Source organism: Paralichthys olivaceus, chromosome 7 (assembly GCF_024713975.1).
Source record: "Paralichthys olivaceus isolate ysfri-2021 chromosome 7, ASM2471397v2, whole genome shotgun sequence".
Classification (NCBI taxonomy): Eukaryota; Metazoa; Chordata; class Actinopteri; order Pleuronectiformes; family Paralichthyidae; genus Paralichthys; species Paralichthys olivaceus.
Genome location: NC_091099.1, coordinates 17,102,546 through 17,119,990, shown reverse-complemented (window position 1 = coordinate 17,119,990; position 17,445 = coordinate 17,102,546). Strand labels below are relative to the sequence as shown.

General features: G+C 41.9%; 2 protein-coding genes across 4 annotated transcripts in view; one reads left to right on the top strand and one right to left on the bottom strand.

Annotated features, from left to right (window-relative positions):
* The window catches only part of LOC109624676 (A-type voltage-gated potassium channel KCND2-like), a 34,554-nt gene extending 22,919 nt beyond the window's left edge, over positions 1–11,635 (top strand). For 2 of the 3 annotated variants that reach the window (XM_069528722.1, XM_020079534.2), the window contains 5 exons: positions 5,788–5,950; positions 6,408–6,506; positions 7,424–7,522; positions 8,560–8,780; positions 10,308–11,635. In XM_069528722.1, coding sequence (XP_069384823.1) covers positions 5,788–5,950; positions 6,408–6,506; positions 7,424–7,522; positions 8,560–8,780; positions 10,308–10,485 — 760 coding nt within the window. In that variant the 3' untranslated portion in view covers positions 10,486–11,635. The remainder of the gene's footprint in view (positions 1–5,787; positions 5,951–6,407; positions 6,507–7,423; positions 7,523–8,559; positions 8,781–10,307) is intronic. The other variant, XM_020079533.2, reaches the window with a different exon arrangement.
* Positions 11,636–12,329: 694 nt separating this feature from the next.
* On the bottom strand, positions 12,330–14,238 carry LOC109624677 (dopamine D2-like receptor). The gene is made up of 2 exons (XM_020079535.2): positions 12,700–14,238; positions 12,330–12,491 (listed from the first exon to the last, which is right to left on the bottom strand). Exons 1-2 carry the CDS (start codon positions 14,236–14,238, stop codon positions 12,330–12,332), a joined length of 1,701 nt encoding a protein of 566 aa, XP_019935094.2.
* Positions 14,239–17,445: the final 3,207 nt, after the last annotated feature.

Sequence of the window (17,445 nt, the reverse complement as noted above, 5' to 3'; positions counted from 1 at the left end):
GGGATTCCCCCATCTATAATGATGTATATCTGAGGGATAGCATCGGAGCAGAGTCCTATCAGCCCACACACTCTTAATCCCATCACTCCTTGGTGTCCAAACCCAAGAGAGGCAGCGTTTTGGATGTTGTGCTCCCAGGCCTGTAGCCAGAGATGCAGTGCCAAACATCAGGAATGATACTTGGTATTTAGGGATCATGTTGGAGATCATGTTCATTTATTGTGCTCCTGATTCAGAAAACTTCTGGTATACCTCCCTGAGGATTGCATTGCAGTGGTTCGTACAGTAGTTGTGCGACTGTATTGAAAAAAATCTTGCAAGGTGTTTGACACCATGTGAAGATGCGGTTCTCTCTGGAATAACAAAAATGTATTTGCTCTGTGTTACAGTGTGTTCATGGTGGAAAATGTACTCAATATTTTAACATGCCGACCAAAACACAAAACAGATTTACATTTGGTTCATCAATAATATAAAAACATTATATATAGCACACGAATGAGTGTTTTCCTTTATTCAACTGAGCATCACTTACTCTTGTTAATGTGTAAATGCAGTGTTCTGTGTTTGCAGCATTTCTCTTTCTGTTCTTGGTGGTCAGATTCACAAATTCTTCTGGCACAGAAAAGAATGATCATATAGCCCTTCTTGTTTTTATGAACTAAATTTTTTATGAAGGCTCTTAATATGACATAACCACCCTCAAGACCTCTCCTGCAGTACTCTATAAATCTTGTGGTCTTCACAAATGCACCCCAGAAAAATTTATATCATCTTGTCACTCATATTAGTATGCCTGTATGACATGCAGGCAGTATAATCCATTTTCTTGAGATTCTAAATTCATAGTTGTATGAGCATGATGGAGTTCAGGAGGAAAATTACATTTTTGTGGTACATCTATTATTTAACTGTCAGCAAGGATGAATACTGTGTTCTCTCAGCCTTGTGGAGAAGGTACAGAGAACCGTATTGTCGAGGAGCATTGCTCCATTTGCTCCTTGTCATGGCTTGTAATAAATGGAGCCTTTCTAGTTTGGTCAGCGTAAGGCTTCATCGCCTCTTTGTCAAGTCTGTATCTAGATAAGATTTTAATGTTTGGTCCACTCTGACACTCTTTGCTGCAGTAGCTTTAAGTTTCACATCACGCCCGACTCAGGTGTCACTTCTGCTGATATAGTATCTGATACTTCCCGACCTTTCCTTCGTCCCGATGTCCCGGCTCGATTTTAAGGCCTCTCTGTGTCATTATCAACTTTTGATTGGTACAGTCAGTGACGGTATCAGAGTTTCACGATAATTGACAGTTTTCAGTCTCATAGGTTTTGAGGGATTATCTGTGCAGTGGAAGTCACTGGACTGTGAAACTGAATGAGTGAATTACCTCAGAAAGCACTGATGGGGAGCTTTGTGTGTTTGGTGAAGGTCAAACAGAAAACCATGCATTCACAGGATTAAGACAAGCTGTGGATACTTGATGCAGGTTAGAAGTCATTATCTTTTTGATTAAAAAGACAGTAATGCTGTGTCAGATTTAAATGTGTTGACCTTTACATTTTTTTCTTGCTTTTTCAAATTAATGTCTTGTTTTACTATCTCAATGAGCATCGCTTAGTAAGTTCACTGTGACTTAACAGTTGTCAGTGATTCCAACGGATGTGTTTTAGGACAATTTCCCAGATAATAAGAAACAAACGCTGAACAGGATGTGAAAATAAACCAGTCTCATGGAACAAGGTGAGATTGAAATTAATTTGAGATTCAGATTATGAGATTGCAGGCCCCTCAGTAATTACGGCCATGAAACAAGGCGGATAGATGCTGCATTGTGATAGGACAGTGCGCTTAATTCATCTCCATTCCAATCAGCTGATCAGTCAAAATGCTTAATGTATTAATCAAATTTGTTTCATTCCATTGCTTCTCATCGAAACATCAAAGGAGTATATCAAAGTGCAGTTTGATGAAATAGACATTTAATGTCGTTCCCATGATGATTTTAATGGGAAGGTTCATTGCAGCCCGGCAGCTTTAGTTCCTTCATCACAGGATTTGTCTTCATTTGAACACCTTGACCTTGATCGCCCGCATCAGTGGAATTGAAAACTGCCAGCATCTATCTTTCCCTTTGCCTTTGTTAATGCACTTTACTAGAGATATTTCTGCAAGAGGCGATTTCACAGTAAAACCCAGGAAGAGGAAGCTAGAATTCGCTATGACAGAGGTGCCAGTGGATGATTGGATTTGAACGCTGTTGACAAAGCCCTCTCAGCTGAAAGATCTGCCACAATCCTTCTTGGATCCTAATTGTCAGCACTGCTAAGCTGTTGGCGATGATCTCAACTGGCATGCGAGTGAGTTGGTGGCACAGTGGGACTTACTTCAGACCTCTATGATTACATCAAAAACTTGAGCTTGTTCTCACTTCAGAGAGGTTTGTAGGAAAGTGTTGCCTGTGTCCTGCCAACCCCCAAACACTTTAGTAGGCTGGTTTGTCTGTGTGCAGCAGATGTAGCAGCTCTGATGACCACAAAAAGGTCAGGTTTTTACAATTTATTCTCATTTTGCCTGAAAACATTTTGTTTGATTGGAGAAAAAAGATTTGTCCTTTTCTAAGAAAAGAAACAAAACAAATTAAATGTATGTAAAGTCATCAAGATATGTGTATTTTTATTTTTTGTCCCTTCCCTCGAACCAGATGGCTGATCAGATTTCCGACTCAGGCTTCTGGAAGACAATTAGGGAACAAGATTGCTTTTTTGGGAAGAGGGTTTGGTTTAAGTAGATGTCAAATTAAAGGCCTTCCCACACAAAGTCACACATTACACAAGCACACATTACACAGGCACACACACACATTGTATGCAAATGCACATGTGCGCACATACATGCACATGCACACACATTACACGTGCACACATGGCTTAAGCGTACATTAACACACACTTACAAACACAAACATACACACACACACCAATAGACATGCACTCTCTCTCTCTCACACACACACACACACACACAAAGCCTGTGTGCACATACACACACACACACACAATACACACATAAACATGCGCATGCACACGGGCACATCCACACACACACACACACACACACACACACACACACACACACACACACACACACTATATGACTGTCTGCTTGTGTGTGTCCATGTGTGTCTTGGGCGTGTCCATGTTTTTTGGTGTCGGTGCTCGCTGGGAGGCAGTGAGGTCATGTACAGAAATCTGTCTCTGACCATCCCTTGATGGAATACCGCACCACTTTTAAGGTCAGCTGCACAAACTCTGCCACGCAGGTTGATACAGGGACTCATTAATGTTTGATTGGTCTATTATCCATGCCGGACGGGGGACGTTCATTTCCCGTTTCTGGAATTCAAATATTCTTTAGTCTTGACATTTCTCCTACAATGTCTGAAGCGAACCCCCACTCTCTCTCTCTCTTTCTCTCTATCTCTCTCACTGCGCTGGGCTTCATCTGCAATGCTGTCATCGCACGGTATTCCACACAGGATGCGCTGTTTTTAAGAGTGGCGAGAGTGTAGGCACAGTATGGTTTCAGGTGGGTGGAACTGGGGAATTGATACTCAGTCATTCCGACACCCCTCTTCCTCCTCTGCAGGGTGGATAAAGATCTGGCCATCCATCTTTGTGTCTCTCCCATGTCAGTTCAGGGTAGCGAACGTGGGTACCTGGTAGTCAGAGACAACAAGAACAAAGCAGGAACATTACTTTAATCTCTCGCCGCTGTTAATTCCTACCTCTGCCATCATCCAGGAGGCAGAGCTTTGTGTATCTCAGCTTCCCCCTTATGAACAATCCATCACTGTTAGTGCCCCTCTCCAGAGTACGCTTTTTTTTCACCTGCTCACCACTATGCTTTGCTTTCAAAAGACGATGCTTGCCGAAAGAACTGCAATACATTGTATTCCACAGTTGACTGTTCAGACTTATATTCACATCCGGCAGCAGCATCTCACCGCTCCTTCAATTGGAATAAACCATATGTGAGCAGTCACATTTATATGAGGCAATGCAGCCCTGCATTTTTATGTGGATCTCTTAATAGGCTATCAACAGTACTTTCAGAATGTATAATTGACACCTGGCGTTCGGCTTCATCTGTGACTTCGCAGGAAAACGACTTGACCTGTAATGAACTGTAAAACTAATGACATCCGTGAGAGATTACTCAACTTGAAAGCAAACTGTTGTACATGAGGTCCCATCAAGCGTGATATTAAAATGTCCACTTTTACATCTTCCCGCCCAAGCTCTGTAAAAGCCCGAGCTGTTTGAGCCCGACGTGATAGGAACCGGAGGCTAATGACTCAAGCAGACGTCCGTGGGCATTAGACAACTTCATTTATGAAATAGTCAACCTGCCGTGTAGCGATACATTCACATTACCCTGCCTCACTTGAGAGATCTGCTGTCACAGCCACTGAGCAATGCTGATGTCCTTTCCTACCTGCATTCATCTTACTCTCCGGAGGTAATGGTCTTCTCAGGTCATTTGCGCATTAGGGTCTTGATCATTCATCTCACCCACCTGCAATCTGGAGGACTGCATGGTCCTCTCCGGCACATACAGGGATATTTAGGAAAAAGGGAAAACATACACGCTCAATCATTCATTTCCACCTGTTTTGAGAACCCAGTGCTGCCTAACCAGCAGAGGGCCGTCCATGAACATGCAGGATATCTTCACATGATTTGTGTGTATAATTTGCAGGCTTGTGCCTCAGAGAAATCAGGACTTGCTGCCTTATGTTTTTTCCTTTTATGATTTGTGATGTTGAATGATAATTATCTCTCTCTGTGAGAGTATAAATGTTTGTGGATGAATGTTAGAGTGTTAGTCGAGGTTGTAATGTCTGTAAAGTGCCTCCGGAGGTGTCTGCTAATGTAAAGAACGTGAGATCATGAAGACAGTTTGATTTTAGCTCAAGCACAGGCGGGTCTGACCGCCCGAGAGAAGAGAGGCGTATTAATCCCGTTAATGGAGATGATTCAGTCACATATGACACATACAACCATTAATCTTTTCATGCTGAATGTAGCCTGTTCACAATTTGCAGGATGTAGAAAAATTACATGCTTGTGCTTAGGTACACCATCGGATCAGCGTCGTGGAAACATTTACAAAGAGCTTTTAATTTTTCAACATGAATTGTTCAAATATGGCTTTGCTGCAAATCTGCATTCAATATTCAAGGTCCATTATGTTGAGAAAAGAAGAACAAAACACAAAAGTGGCTCTTGCTGAGGCCCACAAACCTAAATGATCCCTTCAGGGTTCGGCACTACACCCCTCCCTCCCCCTTTTTGCTTTTACTCGACATGATACTGCTCCCTGCATCTTTCACAAGCTGTTTGGCTAACAGAGGTCACGGGGGACATGTAGCATGTTCGGTCACAACGTGAAAGCATTAGCCAGTGCCAGCAGGTGTGTAATTATATATGAAACAGGCTTTTGAAAAAAAGGGATCATCATGATGGCATCTAGAAAGTAGGCCAGGAAGAAGAGACTTCACAAAAGTCCTATTTATTCCTCACCCACTTCAATTGTGCAACTTTGTATTTGAAGTTGTGAAATAATCCAAGGTCAGTGTAACTATTTCAAGACTTAGTAAAAATAACTTTAAACACACAACAACTTAACTTGATAAAATAAGCCTCCAGAGCAGTTTCTTTAAAAAGAATGTGTCCTCTTCTTGTTTTTCTAGCTTGTGTGCTCACTGTGTGTCTGTTCTCTGTGTTACAGGTACGGTGACATGGTGCCAAAAACAATCGTGGGGAAGGTGTTTGGGTCCATATGCTCTCTGAGTGGGGTGCTGGTCATCGCCTTGCCTGTCCCTGTCATAGTGTCAAACTTCAGCCGAATCTACCACCAAAGCCAGCGGGCGGAGAAGCGACGAGCCCAAAGGGTACTGACTCTCGCCCTTCCTCTGCCGCTCTCTTCCTTTTTCTCTCTGTCTTTCCTTATTTTGCTTCTATCTGCCCCTCTCCTCTGTCCCTGTCTTATCCACACGCAACAGAATGACAGGGCAAATGCTATCTCCCAGGATAATAATCTTTTATTGTGCTTCTGTGTATGTCTGTATTGGGTGAGCTAAACTTGCTTTGGGTATATTTCATTGGGGATAATAAGAAAGGGAGATACAATGACTAAACAAATGATCTTCAGAGTTTTGTGTCAGCAGCTTTTCACTGGCAATATGTGCATTTCTCTCTGAAAGTGTTTGTTAATGCAGAATTTCCTAATCGTAGATTCCAGCATAGCCTCTCCTTACTAAATACTGTGGCAGCCGGGGAGGAGACAAAGCCAATTAGTGTGACAGCAAAGCGTCAGAGGCTAAAACAGAGGTCTGTTTGTTTAAACAGAAAACTCGGCTTGCTAGAATCCGTGCTACGAAGATTCGAGGCACTAATGCCTATATGCGCTACAAACAAAATGGGCTCCTGATCAACTCGCTGGAGGAGGTAACGGGGCCAAGCAGCGGCTTGGGGGCTGACTGACCGGGGCCTCGCTGACGCTTGCATGCCGCTCTGCTCGGGGGTCCATGCCACCACACACAGGGGGAGGGGGTGCTTCTCATGCTGTAACACAGGGGGGCTGCTGTCATTCCAGCGCTTCAGTGTGATTGTCCTCTCTTTTACATCACACCTCTCAGCCGCAGCATCGACATCCTTCGTCAACACTCTCTCTCTGTCCATACAGCAGGAGGGCCAGGCAGGCACACTCGCCTTCTGGTGGAGCACAGCCATTACAGTCACACTGACTCATGACCAAGCTCTGCATGTCTGTCCAACAGGGTTTGGAGGGGAAGGAGGAAACCAAAGGCTTCCTGGACAGTAGGTCGCCCATGGAGGCTGTCGGCTCGGCCTGCATCTCCTCTAAACTCTGTTTCTGATCTGCTGTGTGTTCTGTGTGTTATTTCTAGAGCATCCAGGTTGTAATGCAGACTAACACAACATACCTTTCATCCCAGAGCCGTGCAGAGCTTCATCAAAGTGTGTGGTGTGATCGTGTTTCGGAATCTGTGTTTGGTGCAGTCTGTTCGATCTGTGTCTAGGTGTGCCACTGCTGTTGCACTGAAATGAGTTCAGCTCTAATTTGACTTTTCTGGTCTTTCTCACTAAATCAGCGAAAGAATGAAAAAAGTCCATCAGCGAAACATGTTGGAATCAGTCAGTGTATCTATGCATCTCTAAAACATCCCCATCTCACTAGGTTCTCAGTAGATTGGCTGCCGTGCTACAGATCAGCATTTCAACCCTCTGCTTTTCGTACTCTCCACTACATCACCGAGCTCTTAGCCGTTGCCTGACACTCTCTTCCGATCCAGAGTCTGAGCCTGCTCATCTACTTTTTTCTTTTTCACTTTGTGTGTTCCAAGGCCTCCAAGGAGGCAGGAAAAGCCCTGGTGGGGAAGGCCGCCAGCCCTCCCTTTGAGAGCCAGCATCATCACCTGCTGCACTGCCTGGAGAAAACCACGGTAAAATCCCCTCTCTAAAATCTCCCCATCTTTTTGTTTTATTTCACAAATTAAAACCTTAAAATCACTCTGGCATATTTCATTTCTACTATCGTGCTATGGCTCACTGTAAAAAATTGCTCCTCGTATGTAGCATTCCATTACCGGAACAGTTTGTGCTGTATCACTAGCAGTGTCAGCCTGTTACCATGTTTTGCAAATAGAAACAAAGTGAGTTCCTTCATTCATGCACAAACTGCAGAATCTATTTCATGTGAGCTAAAAATAGTAGTAAATGGGGCTGGGAAATGTTGAGTCCTCTCGCCAGCAACATGCTAAAGATAACATGACTGCCAGTCAGTAACATTATTTCCTCCAAACAAACCAGCACACTTCGTTTTACACTATCTATAATTTAGAGACGCAAGAAGTCTCTTTAATACTCGGCCGTGACTCAAGTTTTACACTTGCAGCTCTAAACCCTGTGCGGAGACATGGGCAGGCAGTAAATCAGTGTTCCTCGTCACAGATCATCCTCCCCCAAGTAAAAGGCTTTCCTGTAGTCTGGGAAAAGCTCCATAAAGGCTGCATGCCATTCAGATGGCAGCGCTCATGTGTACATCAAGCCTCTCATGACGTGCATTATAGATGGCAGAGAGGAGAGCAGAAGTGACAGAGCGAAGGTGTAAGAAAAAGGAGGCACGATTCAGGGCATGGCATCGGATTCTCCGCGGTGTCACTCTGCCACCTGCCGGCAGAGTTGGAAACATCCTTGGAGGCTGACCTTCAAGTCACGCTCATTTGTCACAGGGATAACAGTTGTGAATGTTTTCACAGATGGCACTTAATATGGACATCTGGGCCAATATTTTCCTATTCCCTTGATGATTCATTTTCCAATTATTAAACAATTTCGCTGTGGATTCTGCTCAGTCTGCTTCGTCTCTGCCGTGAAACGTCTTTACTCATTATTTAACAGAGCCAATCGTTGTTGTAATAGAGTGATTCATGAACATCATCCAATCCAGATTTTCGCTCACTGCCTTCCCTCTCCGCAGAACCACGAGTTTGTGGACGAGCAGACGTTCCAGGCCAACTGCATGGAGATCTCTACGATGAACAAGTCAGGGTCCCGCGCCTCCTCGTTGTCGTCGTCGCCGCACGGGCTCAGCTCATGCTGCTCGCGACGACACAGGAAGAAGAGCAGCTTCAGCCTGCCCAGCACAAACAACCAGGAGCTCAGCACCATACAGATTAGAGAGAGACCAGTGGTCAACAGGTGGGCCGTCTCTTTTGCTCTTTTTTTCCTCTCTCTCATTTCAAAGTCTCACATATGCATGCACATCACTGATCCTGTAAAAGAAGACAAGCTAAACTTTATTGATTCCATGCAGGGACAGTAAAGGCAAAAATAAACCAGCATCTCATATTTGTGATAGTCTTAAAATGGCCAATTCCTCAAAGTAGAAAATGTCCTTATTTTCACATAGCTCTGCAAATAAACCTACTGGTGTATCAGCGGATAGTTTGGGTTTTATTATACCCTCTGCCTCTGAGAATTGTGTTGACGATGATTGAAGTGATAAACAACACGTCGTTCCAGGGACAGTGTTCCCGTCACTCTGGACTATCCACAGAACTGTGAATAATTTTCATTAGAACTACTTTGTACTGAAGTTATAGTCCCTAATCTCTGTGAAAACTGTTGACAGCTCGTTCGGTGGATTATCCAGTGCAACGAGGACACTGTAGCTATGAAGAGGGGTCGCTGCCGTGTCTTGTTTATTTTTTATTCACCTCAATTTTATTGGGCTGCAGAATTATCTAAAAAATATGGACAAATAAAACCAAAATTTGGTTATTATCATTATTATTTTTAGGAATGGTTTATAGCACATTACACTTGTCATAATTTGGGTGAACTGATATCTGTTACCTTTAATATTGGTGTGAAAATGTTCATGCATAGATGCATTCCGTCCTCCATCATGAGTCCTATATGTTCTCTCTTGATTACATGTTTTCTCTACATCTGCCTGAATGTTGATGTATGGTGTTTATCTGACTCTCACTATTGAACATATATTATATAACATGGAATGAGACACCTCAAGTAGTTAGTATTTATGAAGGCTGTTTAGTCTGAACCTGAATATCAACCATTGATTTGATTCCACACTATTTTTCTATGTGTATTTATTAAGATATATCTACTATGATATGTATATGTGTTGCATTGCTGAAACATCACATGTTCAAAATGGATTGTGGGTATTTAAAATGGCAACTTTATTCTTTGTCAGAAGACTGAGGAAGAGCCTTGGTGCTCGACACCTCACAGTCAATTCCTTTAACTGAAACTTTTGAGTGCGTGGATTTTCTAATTTTTTGTGATGTTTTGATAATCCAGCACCCATCAAAAGATTTTTTTACTGTATATGCGCGTGGTTCTAATTGTTTATTCCTAACCATTAAACCTGATAAGTTGATTTGATTTTCCCATGCAATAAGAGGGAACATACAATTAAATGTGTTCTCATGTAACAAAACACATTTATTATGTCATTGCCTCTATACTATTACTTTATAGAGAAATGACTGCAGTCCACATTGAAAACTGAAATATACCTTAATGAACAACATGAGCTAGTTTTCCGTTCCCTCTTTGTGAAGAATGCCTGTTTCCTAAGTGTGGCTTTAATAGAGTATAGACGCTCTGAAAGGACTCTGTGTGATGCAGGCTTTGTGTAATACATTCACAAGGTCAGGCCTCTCACCCTCTTTCATCCTGTGTTCTCTCTCGCAGCCGCTCCAGCCTGAATGCCAAACTCAACGAGACTGTGCCCTTGAAATGTGACGAAGCTTACATCACTCCCTCCATGGTCCGCCTGTCCGCCCCCGTGGTGACCTCATCGGACGGGGACGGCTCCATAACCGCCACCGCGTACTCTCAGAGCAACATTGTCCGAGTATCTGCCTTGTAGATGTCACGCTTATCTTATCAGCTAACTGGTCTCGAGCACCAGATGCTGAGGAGAGGGACCACCGAGCATCAACCTGCCATAATCTAGAGGGATTATAAGATTAGCAGAGGGGGGGGGGTGTTTTTGAAGTAGTGATCTCATCTGATGTCAAACTCTGCATGGTATTAAAATGATGTGGACGGCTGCCTTGGAATAAAAGCGACCAGCAGATCTTGCTGCATTAAGCACAGAAGAGCAAGGAAGTGTTTTGAGGATTGCGTGGTTTTTCGTTGTTGCCTAAACATACTGAGAAAAAAAACTTTATTTTTGAATATGTAATGTTGGTGTATTTGTTGTCTTCTGATTCAGAGGAGGAAAAGATGTTGTTTCAAGGTCATGCTTGGTGACCTTTAATGACAAAGCACATATTCATTACCCGGGGGCCATATTTGTGAATATTAAAACAATCTATGTGCACATTCACCTCAGTCAGCACCCAGTTATATAGATTGTTTTTTAAAACCCCTAATTAACTGGTTTCTTATTGTCCCCTCACTGTTGTAAATGCAGAAAACATGAATCCACAGGAATGAATAACTGTTATGAATATTCATTAACTGACTCATTAACTGGTCCATGTCATCGCTTGATGAGTAAAATATACTACGCATCTTGACATGTTTGTGAAATGTGCAAGTGAAAGTCAAAACGACAAAATATGTGTTAGCTTACATATTTGACATTCTGATATGGATCTATGTCGAAGCCATTTTCATCAAAGAGAAATACAGGGTACATACTAGTTAGCTTACAAGGTAGAGATATAAGTGAATGTTCTTTGCAACACTTAACTAATACTAACCCTAATGTGGACACGCATAGTATTGACCTGTACATCCAAATGAAAGAGGGTTGAGCATCGATTCCACTGATTTCCTGTTATATCACCACATTCAAAGTCAAGATCTCACTATGTCAAAAGGCCATTTTGTACATTTTTCATATTGTAAATATCTCAGAACTTTATCAACTGCATTTGAAGTTGGCTCCTCTAATTTCTAGATTTAGTTGACAGTTGTTGGCATACTCTTTCTGTCTGTTACCTGGTTGAATTAAGGATTTGCATGCTGTCATTGCAGAATTCTGTTTTATTAAAAGTATGTCTCTTCTTCTTGTTGGAGGTTTGTCAGTAAAAATTGGAAACTGGAGAAAGGAAAACACAACGAGGCTGGTATGTTATGTAAATTCTGCAACACTTTGCTTTTAATGAAATACAAATCTTGTCATGGAGTACATATATAAAGCGGTAAGGAAGGACGAATAATCACACATTGTGCATTTGGTTGAGTGGATAGAATAAATACTGTAGCTCTACTGAAACATCCACTTAATGAGCCATGTCTTTTTTTAAAAACTAAAACACAATTAGGTTGATTTTATAACGTTTGTCTCCTGATTGCTCAAACAGCATCACTAATAGCAGAGATGGGATGATAATTAGGTGATGCTGGAGGACATGTAAGGACCTGACTGGCCCAGTGGTGGGTCCAGGCTGTGGGGTCTCTGGAGACAGACGCACAGGCCTCATCGGTTGTTTGACAAAAAACTCAGCAGCGTCCTCCCCGCTGAGCTGATTGCGTTGGTCGAGGCTGCTTCTCACAGCATGCAGCGCCTGAGCTCTGCAGCGTTAAGTAATTGCTGAGAAGTCAACCTGCATAAAATCTGAGATAACACAGCGGCATATAAAATAGTAAACCTCCTATATACCTAAATACAAATCACACTTTGGGTGTGTGGCATTTAATGTAATTAAGTTCCAACAAGATAGAATAGACCAATTCTATATAATGAATATTGACTGGTAACTAGTGCCACTTAAATGTGAATGCGGTTTTAACCTTTTTTCTTATTCTGTCAAATTCTGTGCGGAACTGTGGGTTCACTGCAGCGTATATTATGGGATCACTAAGTGATGTGATACAGGAAACAGACACTGACAGGATCTCCACATCCTGCATGATGTTTTTCTGGAAAAACAGAGAATTAAGAGAGAATGTTACAGATCATTCAAAAGACTGTAAAAGCTGTCAGTCATCAAACAAACTACTACTTCACACTTCACACATCTTTACTTCACTCTTGGTTTTTTGGTCCTAAAAGTGATGTCACTGCACTTTGTCTTTATTTTTAACTAAATGCTTGTAAAGTTTCATCCTTGCTTCTATGATGACTCACCGGTGTATTCTTGTTTTTGTGAATGACAAAATTCACCAGGATAGTCGTGATCAGCGGCAGCCAGAACAAGAGGAAGGTTACAATGATGTAACCAGCACGCTTTGCCATTTTGCTTTCCTTCTTTTTGCTCGCTCTCTCTTTACCTGCCTTTGAAGGCATCATGCAAACGGCACCATCTACCCCCATGTCATCTTTGGGAGCCTGTGTTTCTGCAGCATTGCCTGAGACTGGAGGTAATGAAGAAACTTGATCTACTGTGACAGCCGGGGTTTCTCCTCCGCTTCTGTCCTCGCCTTGTTTCGGTTTAATCTGTAAAACAGCAATAGATTCAGGATCTTCTGAGCAGGGAACACGGGGGCTGGTTCCTGTCATTTCAGTGGGCGCCTTGTCAGTTTTCACTTTCTCTTTGGTTTGGTTTTCTGTGTTAAATTTGCTTGACACCTTCTGTGGCTCTGTAGTTGAGCTCTTAACACTGCCAGCGGCACCTCCATTTGATGGTTTTGCTTCCACTGTGGCACTGGGGTTGGACTGCTCTGTTTTAAATAGTTTCTCTTCCGTCTGCAGTCGCACTGCAACCTGCTTTGCAGGAGGGCACGGTTGTTCTGTTTCCAAGTCTGTTATCTCCACAGTGTTCATCAATTCTTTCTCTGAACCAGACACACATTGTGCAGGTTTTATTGGGGTCAGTGGAGCAGTTGAAGAGTCTTTCTTTGATGAACACGCTTCAGCTTTAGTCACTGGCTCAACCGCGGCAGCAGGTGGAGAGGTCTGTTTTTCCTCAGACTTTCCATTTTCCACAATTGTGGTTTCTTCCGTCTTTTGTTTATCTTCAGTTTTTTCTTTCTTGGCAAGTGGAAAAGTACCTTTGTCGAATACTTTGCGATTGTGTGACCTCACAAGGGCAAATATGCCAGCATAGAATCCAATGATAAGACTGAAGCAGGTGGCCCACAGTGGGAACAGTATGTAAAGTCCAAAGGTGTCATAGGAGGCTAACATTTCTCTCTGTAATCCTTTGCACCTTATGTGCACGGGTGAGTCCTTTACAAATATGAGACAAAAAACAGCCACCAGAATCGCCAAGGTCCACGTGAGAGGAATCAGCACTTTGATCCGTCTCCTTCGTTGACTAATTTTGAAGGGTTGTGCAATGGCCTGGTACCTTTCTGCACTGATGCATGCCAGTGTTAACAGCTGGATACAGCAGCTGAAAGAGAAAGAGGCCACTTGAGCATCACAGATCATCTCCTCCACATGTCCGTACCGATGCACAGCCACAACGATGGTCAAGAGAATGGGGCAGTCCATTACACACCGCAGGATGTCTATGATGGCAAGATTCACCACCAGGGCATTGTTCGAAGTTTGCAGTGACTTTTGGTGATAAACTGCCAGTATCACAAAAATGTTGGCAGCAATTCCAATGACAGAGGTCAGTAACAGCACCAAGCTGTTTGCCACCACAAAGGTGATGTCAATGTATTCCTCCAAAATGGTGTTATTTCCAGAGTCCCATGCACGCGCAGGTTCTGCTCTCATCTCCGACTTCAGAGAGTCGACATGTTTAGTTCCGTATCTTCAAACGCCGACCGAATTTACACTAAACCGAGATTAATGAGTGAACCCGTTGCTTGGACAAGTTACGCCAAAGTATCCGCCCTTTTCATTATCACTCTGCAGCACCAGCGGCCACCTGGGAGTCCTCGCTGTTCACATTCATTAAAAACTGTGCCGTGTATTCACAGCAGAGACAAATGGAAAGAAACGATGGCTGATCAAGGAAAAGCTGTAATGTCACTATTTTCTCAATCCTGATATCCAACTTTTTGAAATGCAGTAATGAAGATGGGAAACTGTAGTTTGTGTGTGTGTGTGTGTGTGTGTGTGTGTGTGTGTGTGTGTGTGTGTGTGTGTGTGTGTGAACTGAACAGCTATCCATTTCATTTAATACAGCACCACACAAAGGTTAAAAGCCCCGCATTAGCTATGCCAGATGGATGAGTTGGGAGTTCTTGAATTGGCTCAGGAAATAAGGGAAGCCATGCTGCTGGATTATAGCATGACATTGTGTAATCCTGTTTGGAGATAAAGTGTGAAATGCTCTTTGCTTCAGATCTGAAAGCTTATGGACTATGCCAAATCTGGGATTAGATCAACACAATACATTTTTCTCCTGACCATCCTACATATTAGACTGATCAAATGTCTCTCAACAGACATAAACAGGAAGCGCTGTGGAAGAAACTGTGGCGAAGTTGTCAATCTTCTCAGCGTCTTAAAATAAATGTGAATATTTTCGGATGTTGTGACCTAAGAAAACCACATCAAGCAACTTGTTTGAATAGAAATTATGAGACAAAGGGGTAGTTGCAAATGAAAAACGCTTTATTTAGAATTTGATTTACAATATTTACATCAAGCAGGTGGACTTAGATGGAGGGAAAAGGACAAAATTAAAATAAAATTCAACCAACAAACCCTAATGAATCCAGAATCTTGACATATTTCCAAATGACTTTACCCCAAACTTTGCATTATGGGCACCCATTTCTATTCCAGTACATACAAATTAAGTCATGAGTATGAAGTCTGTAGTTACTATTTGCAATGTAATTTAAAGTAAGAGATGTGTGGAACAACCAAGTGACATTATGTAAAGATGTTTGGGTCATTTGAATAAATAAATTGTCACATTCAATGATATTTGCAATATTGAAAATGTTTATTCTCTCATCATCAAAAGTAACATCATGGTTAAATTATGGTTAATTGAAAAAGCATAGGAACACAATAAAGTAAATCACAATATAATAAACAATCATAAAAAAAAGATTAAGCCTAGTAGCTCAATCAACAGTTGAAATTCTCTTTAATAGCATCCTGTCTCTTCATCTTTATCCACTGATGCGTGTTAGTGTTAGCTGTGGTGACTCAGCGTGTGCCATGTGAGACTCGACGTGACGGGTTTGAATCAGAACCACAGACTGTGTCATTATGTCATCATTCCCCCTCTCAACTGTCTACAGAGATAATAAATCTGAAAATCATACAGTCCCCCCCACCCCCCGTGCAGAGCACAGAGCAGGCCAACCGAGAAAAATCTTTCAATGTCTCACTGAATCAACATTGTTAAAATACATGTTGCTTAAAGGTACAGTGTGTAGAATTTTGTGATATCTAGTGTTGAAGTTGCATGTTGCAGCTGAACACCCCTCACATCACCCTCTCCTTCCAAACATGAAGAAGAAGTGGTAGCCTTCAGTTGTCATAAAAACTCAAAAGGTTTTAGTTTGTCCAGTTTGGACGACAGCGAAAAACATGTCCGCCTCCACAGAGAGGACCCCCCCCCCCCCGCCCCCATCTGAATTGAAGGTATTTAAATATAAAGGGCCTTTTCTGGGGTATAGAAAACTACAATTCATACAATTTAGATGAAACGAACTAGTGAAAACATCATGAGGATTATTCTACATTAAATTTCTGCTAATTCATCCCTTTCACCTAAATCTTACACACTGGACCTTTAACAAGTGCATGATAATATCCTGTTGTTCTAATCTGATTTTGTCTAATGGGATCAGACAAAATTACCTTTGTTGCTTCTGCAACTGAAAATGTTTTTTTAATGAGTAACTCCTGCATTCATACATCTATTTATAAGCAAAATGAAACCTATATACAGTTCACTGCAGTGATGAAATATTTTTTTGCAACAGAAGTCTGGAAATGTTGGTTACAGACATATTGCGTAATACACAGTAAGTAAAATGACGTGGCGGAGCTGCCAGTGTTGATTGGATGATGGAGCTGGCTATTGTTAAGTTTAATTTTAAAATCTTTGCATAATAATATTACATAGAAGGAGGCACTGTGCAGCATATCTTCCAATAAAATCACAGCACTCACTCCCAGAAAAATGCCTTGTGAAATAAAAATGGTCGCACACTCCTTTATACGTGTGAATCAATATTTCATTACCCAACTCCCTGAAACTGTTAATCACAAAGTGGCTTTCTGAGAGTCGGAACTCTCTCACTCACGCTACACAAAAACAGGTCCAGTGCATTTTATCTACGAACAACAAGTCAAAGGTTTGACTCCCTCTCTTGTGTCCAGGCTTCTTAAAAAATGCACAGAGATGAAAGAAATACAAATGAAAAAATTTATTTCAGTCAGAGTTTCCTGACTCCTTTTTTTTTCTACATGCACAAGATCTGCAAACATCAATATGAAAAAGTTTATAGTTTATTGATTGAAGCAAATCACAGAAATAAAACCATCTTAATGATCATTCTGATTGTTCTAGAAAAAATGCAATGGAGAGTAAATACCGGAAAAAACTCTGCAGTATAATGCAGTTCAATACATCTCTCTATCTCTCTATCTATCTATCTACTGGCCGTCTGTCCGTCCCTCTGCCCTCTGTCTATCTGTACGTCCCCTGTACATCCATCCATCCATATATCCATCCATCTGTCTATCATCTATTTATCTATCTGTCCATCCATCTATCCATATCAGTCTGTCCATCAACCTATCTGTCCATTCATCCGTCTCTGTATGTCCATCCATACATCCATCCATCTATATCAGTCTGTTCGTCCTTCCGTCTGTATGTCCATCCGTCCTTCTATGTATCTATTGATCTATCTATTTAATATTGTATTGAATTGCATTACTCCAGAGGTTTCTTTGTTTTTGTCTCCACCTCATGAACATCAGCTGTAAGTCTCTGACTCTGTGCTC

What these genes read in the sequence shown, in the direction of transcription:
- LOC109624677 (XM_020079535.2), bottom strand. Translation starts at nt 14,238, where the DNA reads ATGAGAGCAGAACCTGCGCGTGCATGGGACTCTGGAAATAACACCATT. An exon ending in ACAAAAACAAGAATACACCG is followed by an intron (nt 12,492 to 12,699) that starts GTGAGTCATCAT and finishes CTGTTTTTCCAG; the next exon opens with AAAAACATCATGCAGGATGT.